Below are 11,758 nucleotides of genomic sequence, written 5' to 3' on the forward strand. Positions count from 1 at the left end.
TGACCATGTTTGGTGGTGTTTTCATACACTGGAAAACTCTTGGCTGGGGGTGGGGGAAGGTTTTGGATTGAACGCTTCTCTCTCACAGAACTGAGTCAGAAAAACGTCAATGTCTAGAAACCCCCCTTGAATAGGGATTGCCCCTCCAGACTCCAACGAAAGGGATGAGGTTTCGTCACGTTATGCACTTTAAGTACATTCACTATTTCATTTGTTCATCATAACAATGTATTATAACAGTGGCACGTGCAAGAAAGCACTGTGTTATTCTATTAACACTATTCACTTTTATTGCCTTGCAGTCACACATATTTCATTCAGAAAATGCAAATCTAGAATTCACACAGTAGCTCTGATGATCTTCAAGAAATCACTTTATTTTCAACCATATGAACAGAAAGTGCAAAAGTTTATTATAGGGTATACAAAATAATTTAAAGGGAATGTTGGAAGTTACCAATACTGAAATCAGAATGGGCAAATGGGGAATGACGACAATCAACTTAAGGATTACAAGGATAAAAAAACTGACAGATGTCTGTTCATCCTAAATAAATAATTCAAACTAAATGCTGATAATTCTTGTAGGTCTGTATGACCTCCCTTGCAGTGTTTGGTCATGAAAATAAGAAACTCTGGGAACATTATTGAGGGACAGCAGCTGATTCCAGTGATATTTTGGAGCCAACAAAGGAGAAGAAAGCTCGAAAACCAGTAACGTACCACATCAGTGCAAGGACTTTTAAAATAGTGTTGTCTTACTTTAGATACTGCAGAAGAAAAAGCCTACAATCATATTCTTCAATGTTCAAGACTGTTCACAAGCAAGTTTCAGTTCACCAAAATAAGATCACGGAACTTCACGCATGTTGTTGAAGAGTTCTGCAGCGAAACACGACTGTGTCCAGCAACCTGAAGAGCGTCATTCTGTACATTGATAAATGTATTAATTCTAACTAGGAACTTCTCTGTACATAAATAGGAATTAGATCACATTTCTCACATCTATTTCACCCCAGCTCATCTTCCATACATTGAAAGTACATTTAAAACCTCTACAGTGCGATGAAGGGCAACAGAACTACAACCATTTTACTTTCAATTACAATTTTTTTTATGACAGTCGGTAAGGTGTTTGGGTGCCTGGCGTACTCAAGGTCTTCAGCACCACATCATTCATCTCGTCACAGTGAATTTGGGATTAATTTCTAGCTGCAATGACGACTGATAAAGCTACACCGCCAATCGCAACGGCTGTTGCCCCAAAGAGCCACTTCCAGCTGAGACTCTGTAAAAAGACATAACTTGTTTAAAAGAAATACTTCACACAAAATGAAAACTGTCATTATTTATTCATCCTCATGTTGTTTTAAATCCATATGTGGCTTTTTATGGTATTTTTTGGAAGTCTTTTTTTAGCTTTGTGGGATGAACAAATTAAAATGTAACTTATTATTGGCTGATCATTTTCTGCACCAGTGAGGTTTGAGTTGAACTTCAGAATCAGAATCGTCAATGAATCGTTCAGTCTGATTTATGAACCAGATTCACTAGAAAAGAAATGGCTTTAATGAATGATTTGCAAAAAGCGGCGTTCAGTATCGTAATTGTTGCGTGCACCGCATTTAATACGGCATCAGTATTTGCATACTTCACCACAATTGGCCAGTCATTTGGACTGGCGTGTGCCAATAGGACTTCAGGAAAGATTGGAAGGGAAGGATACAAGGTGATGAGGACAAAATTAGATGGGAGGAAAATTAAAATTTCAATTCATTCACGTTCTTTAAAAAACTGCTATTTTCCTTTTACAGTACTTTGATTCAGTGGATCCGAGTCAGAATTGTTCACTTGAGATCCACTCAGACTGATTCAGTCCACTGTAAACCGTTTGAGTAGATCAGACTCAAAAGAACAATTCTTTGATGAATCGGACATTGCAGGAAATGACGGTGAAGGGAAAAAAATTAGATGGGAGGAAAATGTATTATTTATTATTTATCAATTTTTCATGCCTCATGAATAATTTCAAAGCTTTTGTGTTTTCTTCCCTTGCTAAACAGCTGACTGAATAAAATGAGGTGCGAGGAAAAACTATTTCAAAGCTTCTTCTGGCAAATGCAATATTTTTGCGAGAGAATGCAAAATTTCTCAAGGGAATGCAATACTTTTGTGAGAGAAAGTAAAAGTTTTGCAAGAGAATGCAAAGTTTCTCATTGCAATGTAATATGTTTACGAGAGAATGCAAAAGTATTGATATATAATTTCCCATCACCATGTCCCCTTAGGAGCTCATATATTCAATCATGAATTTGACTGATCCAGTTCTCGAGTTCAATTCAAACTCGATGCACTCACAGAGAGATTCCAAAAATGTTCCTATTACAAATAATGGGGGAAAAATAGCTATGTATGAATTTGGAACAACATGAGGGTGATTAAACATTTTTTATTCATTAATCACTTTTTATTTATAACCTTTAATAGGTTAAGGCATAAATGTGCACTTTGTCCTCTGTAAAACTCACTCCTGTTGAGAGTAAACACAGAGATGCAACCTCATAAATAAACCGTGAATCCTGTTAAATAGTTGAAAAAGGGCTATTTTAAGCTCTCACCCATGAGGACTTGGCACGGTGTTTCTGCAAACTGGCGTTCGTTGGGTTACCCAGCATCTTTTTATACATGGCCTGTTCGGCTCCTTTCTGCTCGGAGTGTTTCTTCACAAGCTTCGACAGCTCAGCGTGGATGGTCTGCCGAGGAAAGGGCAGAGAGAGTGAAAAGTGTGTGTGTGTGTGTTATCGTCAAGCTGATGAAACTGTTGCTCACTGCAGCACACCGACACATTTGGGCGAAACCAAAATGATTAAACATGGCAGTGCTGCCTGCCAGAGATTGAGTGAAAGCGAGATATAAACCCATTCAAGATTAAAAACACATTCACGTGTTTTCCAACATCAGCTGCAATGCCACAGAACACAAAAGCAGAAGTGAAAGCATCTTGTACTAATGAAACGTGTCTTTATATGGGTCACACAAATATGCATGATCATTTTTCTCCTATGTGACCTCAAAATCAAGACCCCGGAGTTTAATTCTCTCCATACCTGAGTGAAGAGGTTTAGATCTGCTCTAGTTTTAGCCAACGAGTGTGCAGACAATAAATGTTTCTGCCAATGCAGAGGAGTTCGATTCATTTAGTGAATCACAAGGTTTGTTTCAATTAACCAATAAAAATAAGCAGTTTATAATTTAATAGCTGAATCTTAATTCTTCAAATGAATCTAAATTGTTCAAGTGGACTGACTCGTTGAACAGTTGAATGTGAATAGTTCAAGTGAATCTGAACTGTTCATATTTTAGCAAATTAGTTCACTCAGTTTGTTTCAATGGAGTGATTCAAGAAATAGTTCATTGACTGAAGATTCATTTATGAACTGATCTGTTCAAGAGTTGAGTGTGAATCATCATTTAAGTGAATCTGAATCATTCAGTTTTACTTGAGTGATTTGGTTCATTCATTCAGTTTGCTTCAATAGACTGGTTTAAAAAACAGTTCACATATTCATTTAGCATCAGAACTACATATTTCATGTGATTTTATAAAATGGCTAATTTATGAATTGATTTGTTCAACAGTTGAATGTGAATACTTCAAGTGAATCTGAATCATTCAGATTTATTTTAGCAAATAAGTTCACTCAGTTTGCTTGAATGGTCTGATTCAAAAACAGTTAATTGATTAATTTCAGGACATCGTTAAATATTTCAATTGATCTTGTAGAATGTTTCATTTACAAACTAACTTGTTCAACAGTTGAGTGTGAATTGTTCAAACAAATCTCAATCGATCAGATTTGTTTCAGCAAATCAGTTCACTCAGACAGTTTGTTTCACTGAACTGGTTTTAAAAAGTTTGTTGATTTGTTCTGAAGAACGATTCAAATCCCCGATCCACACCTTACATGGTTACTTAAAAAGTGGCATTATGATGAAGAAACACTGCTAAATCAAAGTGTAACATATAAACATCAAAATTACAATTCAAAACATGAAGTTAAACAATTTAAGGTTAATTAGATTGAATAGAGTGTCATTATTAATAATAAGCAAGCAGCGAGGACTGTGAATGGCATTTTGAAAGTAAACTTTCAGGAGCCGCCCGAGTCAAACTACACCATGACAACCTGCCATTTAGTTTAATTACTGGCTAATGACTAAAACAAGTATGGTAAATGCAACGTGGCGAGATGGGATCTGATTGGATGAAGGAATTCTGCATTGGAGCATCTCTAAAGGCCAGACACATGAGAAGAGCGAGGTGTAAATGTGCAGACGTAGGCGGCTTGGCAGTGGCAGGCTGGTCATACAGCAGTCAGGAGCTGTCAGATGGAGGGACACAGGGAACCTCATCCATCCGCCTGTGTGAGCAGAGCAGGCCAACGCTGCTTTAGACATGGCAAGTGTGCAGAGGGACCCGGCTATTTATAGACACGGAAAGAAATTAGATCCTAGGAGTTTTTGAACACTGTTCTTTCTGCAGTCTGACTGAATTTGAGAGTCTGCAGCGCCATCTGCTGGTTATAATGGGGAACGCACATGATTCTGGGACCTGTTATACAAGTAGTTCTTAAAGGGGTCATATGATGTTGCTAAAAAGAACATTATTTTGTGTATTTGGTATATTGCAATGTGTTTATGCGGTTTAAGGTTCCAAAAACACATTCTTTTCCACATACTGTACATTGTTTCTCCCTGCCTTTCTGAAACGCGTCGATTTTTACAAAGCTCATCGGTCTGAAAAGCGAGGTGTGCTGTGATTGGCCAGCTATTCAGTGCGTTGTGATTGGCCGAATACCTCAAGCGTGTGACAGAATTGTTATGCCCCTACCATACTGTGATGCTGTGTCCGGCTGGAACGACGAAACAACAAGTGCTACTCTACACTGCTCAAAACTCGCGTTTGATTCATCAGTGGCAAATTCTTTAAATATGAAAACGTACTTGCAGTCTGTGAGTCAGAACAGCCGGCATTGTAGTCTACTCTCCCAGGATCAGGAAACAGTCCTCCATAAAATGTGCTGGACACATCGGAATATTTGGGTTGAAGTGTTCTGGAACAGTGTTGTAAATACAACTTAACCACTGATTTCTAGTCGTGTCCTCTTTTGGAAGGCCAAACAAAGTAGTTTCGCTTTCACAACGAAACACACAGCGTCTCCACGACATGGCGGCGGCGGCAGCAACAATAAAGTTACGCCTTCTTTCTTTGCGTGAACATTTGGGCGGTGTTATGCAAATCTTTCCACATTGTGATGTAGACATGTGGGGGCGTGTTTAAATGAGCCGTTTTAGGAGGACGTGGACGAGTCTTAACTTTTATAAAGAATATCTCTTTGGGTTTGAGACTTTAGTCTTTGCAACTTTAGGGATCTTATCTATTCACGAACAGCTTGTAATACTTCAAAGAGAAAGGAAATCGCATCATACGACCCCTTTAATAGACAGCAATTTTCAAAAAAGCACAATCATAATGTAATGCAATATTAATAATAATAATAAAAATTAACATACACTAAATATAAAATAAGAAATTAAAATAAAAGAATAGTTCTCAACAGATACCAATTTTCAATAGAAGACAAATAAGAAAATAAATATAAGATAATATTCAAGATGTAAAATAAAATAAATATAAAATACGATATAAAATAAAGATACCAATTTTCAATAAAAGACAAATAAGAAAATCAAGATAAAATACAATATAAAATAAAGATACCAATTTTCAATAAAAGACAAATAAGAAAATCAAGATAAAATACAATATAAAATAAAGATACCAATTTTCAATAAAAGACAAATAAGAAAATTAAGATAAAATATTAAGATGTCAAATAAAATAAGATATAAAAAAGATACCAATTTTCAATAAAATAAAATAAAAATTAAATTAAATAAAGATGAAAACTTAGATATAAAATAAGATATACAAATTAAATAAAGATAAAATAAAATATAAAAAGACACAAATTTTCAATAAGACCAATAAAATAACAATATAAAATAAAAATTAAATAATATAATAAATTAAGATATAAAATAAAGAAAATCAGATCAAACTAAATATGACTAAATAATATGACAATAAAAAAGATATAAAATAAAAAAATCGAAAATTAAAATAAGAGATAAAAAAATAAACAAATATATAAAGATACCAATTTTCAATAGACAAATAATGAGATAAAATAAAATGGATATATTAAGATATAGAATAAAATAAAATACAATCTAAAATAAAATAGTTCTTAACAGATACCAATTTGCAATAATACAAAATAAAGTAAGATAAAATAAAAAAATTAAGATAAAATTAAATAAAGATTTAACAAATATATATTTTAAAATAAAACAAAACATAGTTCAACTATGATAAAATTTCACTTGTGTTACCTTATTACTTGGTTCCAACTTCAAGGCCCTTTTCAGTGTTTTAATGGCTTCAGCATACTCGCCCTGCAGAGCCAGTACCTGCGGACACAAGCACATGTCAGCACTTTTTCATCTCAACACATCTCAAGCTGTTCATTTTTTCCTCTGCTGTGGCTGGAAACCTAAACGGAACCAAACGACTGAACAACCCACTTTCGCTTTGTCCAAACCCAGGAGTGCATTACTATTTAATGAGAGTGAGTGAAAACGATATGCATCTGAACCCAGGAAACCAACCTTGCCTTTGCGGAACAGGGCTTTGACATTGTCCGGCTGGTGCGCCAGGACGGAGACGCAAGAGCGCAGTGCGGCTTCATAGTGGTTTAGTTTGAGTTGAGCAGCGGCCATGTTATTGAGACATTTCACCTTCATGTCCAAAAGTTCTTCCTCTTCTTGTTGACTGATGTCCACTGAGATAAAAGAGTAATATGATTGCAGACAAAACCATAAAATGATTTATTAGGAAATAAACTGAATGACTCATGAATGAAGCAGTATCACCTCTGGATGTCGCTTCAGTTATCTGTAGAGCGATTCCGTACGAGTTGATGGCGAAGGCGTAGTCGGTGCGCTGGTAGTGGATGTTTCCTCGCTCTCGTTTTCTGTTGGCCAAACTGATTCGCTCAGAGGGCAGCATGAGCTCCAGGTCTGGGGCGTCTTCTGCCGACAACAGCTGCACCTCCAGGATGAGATCAGTGTCAGGAGGCACAGCAGGAGTAGAGCTGACAGAGGAGATGGACAGGGTTAGGAGTCACGCAGACCATGTTTAACACAGAAAATATTACTGCAATGTCATACTTCTGTTCAAAAGTTTGGAGTTGTGCGATTTTTAATGGTTTTGAAAGAAGCCTCTTATATTCACCAAGATTGCATTTATTAGATCAAAAATACAATAAAAACAGTAATATTGTGAAATGTTATTACATTTTAAAATAACTGGAATCTACATGAATACATTTTACAATGTAATATATTCCTGTGTTGCAAAGCTGAATTTTCAGCATCATTACTCCAGTCTTCAGTGTCACATGATCCTTCAGAAATCATTCTAATATACTGATTTGATGTGCTGCTCAAGAAATAGTTCTTATTATTATCAATGTTGAAAACGGTTGTGCTGCTTTATATTTTTGTGGAAACTGTTAATATATAACTGTTAAATTTAACTTTGATAAATAGAAAGTTAAAAATAATAGAAAGAAAAAAAACTGAAATAAAAATCTTTTCTAACATTTTAAATGTCTTTACTGTCAATTTTGATCAATTTAATGTGTCATTGCTGAATAAAAGTATTAATTTCTGTAAAAAAATTATCATAAATGTAATCATATAGAATTATGGTACTGAGTACATAAATGGTATTTGCTTTATTACACACACACACTTTGCTACAATGTAAAGTAGTGAGTGTACAGCTTGTATAACAGTGTAAATTTGCTGTCCCCTCAAAATAACTCAACACACAGCCATTAATGTCTAAACCGCTGGATCCTCTGCAGTGAATGGGTGCCGTCGGAATGAGAGTCCAAACAGCTGATAAAAGCAGCTGGATTTGTTTCTTTCAAACATGCAGCTTTTCACTTCACAAGACATTAACTGATGGCCTGGATTTGTGTGGATTATTGTGATGTTTTTATCAGCTGTTTGGACTCTCATTCTGACGGCACCCATTGACTGCAGAGGATTTATTGGTGATCAAACGATGTGATGCTAAATTTCTCCAAACCTGTTCTGATGAAGAAACAAACTCATCTACATCTTGTATGGTCTGAGGGCGAGGACATTTTCAGAAAATTGTAATTTCTCTGTAAACTATTAATGTCATTCCAATGATAGCATCAGCAGCATAAAGTTCTGAAGTCGACTTTCATCGTATGGAAAAGAGCAGCTTGGACATTCTGCTAAACATCTGCTTTTGTGTTTCACACACACAAACATAGTTAAACAAGTTTCCTCCAACCTATTGTTTAACGTACACACATTTATGCACTACTTTATATGGATTTCTAGGATAAGCTCAACCTTTTTTTTTTAAACAAAAATCCTCAGCAAGAAGCTCAGCCTGTGACATTATGCATAAAGTGAAAATCTCAAAGAATCAGTACACATTATTCGCCAACGGCAATCTCTGTAAATAATAAACCAACACTGGTTGACTTTTAACTACCCATGTCATCTCCTCTCAAGCTTTTATGCTTGTGCACAAAACAGTATAGGCCTACTTATTACTGTTTACAAAAATCATTTCAATTAAGTGTTTATCATTAAACTGCCAAAGGCATTCAGCAGGATATTGTCATATTCATAAAACAGGCCACATATAGATTTATTCCAATCACAATTACATCAACACACACGCACGCATTGTAAAAATTATTTTATATTTTATGGTTTATTTTTAATACAAATATTAAATGTTATTACTATATTAATTTAAAACAGTAATACAAATTAGAATCTATTGTTACTTTTAACAATTATTATTTTGCAGCATTTCTTATGATTTTATTTTCATATTAAGCGCATTCCATACATTCCGTACATACTTTAATGCCATTAAACCCTATTTTATTATGCAAAACTAATTAGAATATTCATAGAACATGATAGTATTTGCTATATTCCTTGTAAAAATTCATTTTATATATATATATATATATATATATATATATATATATATATATATAAAACACAAAAACAAATGCCCTAAAACAGTCAATTAAATGAATTTAAATGTTTACTTTAGAGGTAAAACATGACCCAGACATTTTTTAAAGTGATTTTCCTTCTTTTTCCATGATTAATATCCTCATATTGCACCACAAATGTTGACAGTGAACTCTGCGAGTGCAACCTCATTTGAAGAAAGACATGGAACCACACATGAGCTTCACAGACAAGTAGTGTATTGAAAATACCAATAAGAAAAAAAAAAAGATATATATTTACAGACATGGGACTATAGAGCACAAGGAAACTCGTGCTTGTAAGAGCAGCCTGCCTCAAACTACTGTTACAAACACGTGGGTATAATATTTCTAAAAAGACTTGCAAAACAACGTGGCAAACCATGGCAAAAAAATTACAATGAACATGAATGATATCGTAACTGTCAGTGGCAAATCACCTAGAATGGATGGTAAAATTTATTGTTATTGACCGTTCATGACCAAGGTAAGAATGGATGGCAGTGAATATGCAACCTCACCCTTTTAGATTTCGAAATGTACTCCAATCTTTAAATACAGTGCTGACGGGTGCATTAAACCAGTGATTGTAGCCACTTTGTTGACAGAGACACAAAAACATCTCGGTAGTGATGACAGAACACAGGAAGAGGTATATGCAGACATCCGACGAAACAAACTCAAACAAAGAGACATACAAATACCTAAAATCATGTAAACAGAAGTATCATTGTGCATTTGAATGTGTGCTTATTCTGTCATTGATGTTGTTGAGATACAAATGTGCCCTTTACAGGAAAATCCATAAAATTATGAGTACATCATCATCATCATCATCGCAATTATGAAAATTATAATAATATTATCAATAATATACAAATATATTGTAATGAGACCATTCCTGCCCCTAGCGTCACCACTTCAGCTTTTTCCATTTAAAAATGTACACAGCAATCAAAACAACCGCTAGTTTCAGTGTTTCATTGCCAACAAAAGACGAAAAAAAAAAATAGAAAACGGGGCTGAAATAAAGCCACCAGCCTCAACGCTGATGAGCAGCTAGTTAATGAAGTGTCTTCCTGGCACAGTCCCACACACACACGCACATGTACAAACACACATACACACGGTGGTTCAATCGGGGGCCCTTAGTGTCCCGATCCAGTGACGAAGCCCCGCAGGCAGGTTGAGTCCGTCAGAAGGCCCGATGCCTGCTTTCTTTCGGCTTTGTACTGGGCGTCCTTCACTCCGTGGCCACGCCGAGTGGCTGAAAGGTGCCACCGTGCCAGCCCAGAGTGTTTGAGGGAGTTGGGGGAGTTGAAGAAAAGATCGAGAAAAGAAAAAAAAACACAACAACATGCCGAACGCAGCAGAGATGAGGAGAACAGGAAGTGGGATGGGGGACGGGTTAAAAAAAAAAAAAAAAAAAAAAAAAAAGGAGAATCACACACTCATCGTCATGTTGGGTGAATACTGCAATGAGAAGAGAGGAAGGGGAAGGTGGAGGGACAAAATTAGATAATATTGTCCATTTACGTTAAATCACGAGCCGATATTTAGACTAACTACTGACTTACACTTTCACTTTGGAATGGGTTTAAGAAGTTGCCTGCCATCTCCCCGTCATCCCGCGGAGTTCCTGGGGGATTGTTCATACCTGCCATGTTGTTCGGAGAGTTCTAGAAACCCAGATGCATGATGATTAGAGGCATAAGCAAAAATACTCACAAAATGGAGTAAATGGCATCTAATAAAAAACTTGTGGAAGCATACTAAATTCTGGCCAATAATGATGAGCCGATAATTAGGGATGCACCGATACCACTTTTTCCAGAGCAAGTCTGATACCGATACTGTTATTTTTGGTACTTGCTGATACGGATACCTGTATTTTTATCGCATTTGTAATTTTTTAAAATATTTGGTACAGAAACTTACAAAATTGAGTAAATGGCATCTAACAAGAAACTCAGGGATGCACAATACTAAATTTAAAAAAAAAAATATATATATATATATATATATAAAATAAAATCCTAAATACTAAAATAATCATTCAAATGCCGTAAGTGATTGAGGCATCACAACATTAAGATGTACAGTAAGAGATCTGGATATTCGTATTGAGATTTGTTAAAGATTTCATTTTCATTAAATTAACAGTTTTATTAAATTAACGTTTTTAAAAGATTACGTTTAAGTGAGTGTTAGAGGACGGCAAAGGTAATCTAAAAGTAAAATAGCAAAAATCTGAATGAACCGTTAAATATTTAATATCAGTTAATACTGATGTATTTTAAAAATTCTCATAGCCAATAACCGATATTTTGTGCATCTCTCAAGAAATTAAAAAGAATAAGTGAAATGCAAATCAGTGTTGTTATTGTTAACTGAAACTATTGACACAAAACAAAATGTAATTATTAAATTAAAAACTTAGACAAATTTAGAACTTAACAAAATTTGAAATGTTGCCTTGGCAATAAGCTGAAAAATATATTTCAACACAAGCACTAAAATTACTAAAACTGAAAAATAAAGCTATGTAGAAACATATTAAAAAAACAAATAAAAAA

The 11,758-nt window shown here is 35.0% G+C and overlaps 1 protein-coding gene across 1 annotated transcript; it reads right to left on the reverse strand.

Annotated features, from left to right (window-relative positions):
• Positions 1–969: 969 nt before the first annotated feature.
• On the reverse strand, positions 970–7,243 carry LOC107586436 (peptidyl-prolyl cis-trans isomerase FKBP8-like; the record flags this gene model as incomplete). The annotated part of the gene is made up of 5 exons (XM_016273804.1): positions 970–1,288; positions 2,619–2,753; positions 6,457–6,534; positions 6,733–6,905; positions 6,997–7,243. Coding segments are annotated over 5 exons (720 nt in total), but the record flags the coding sequence as incomplete, so codon positions are not given.
• Positions 7,244–11,758: the final 4,515 nt, after the last annotated feature.

Source organism: Sinocyclocheilus grahami, unplaced genomic scaffold, assembly GCF_001515645.1.
Source record: "Sinocyclocheilus grahami isolate Dianchi unplaced genomic scaffold, SAMN03320097.WGS_v1.1 scaffold81.1, whole genome shotgun sequence".
In the NCBI taxonomy this organism is placed as follows: domain Eukaryota; kingdom Metazoa; phylum Chordata; class Actinopteri; order Cypriniformes; family Cyprinidae; genus Sinocyclocheilus; species Sinocyclocheilus grahami.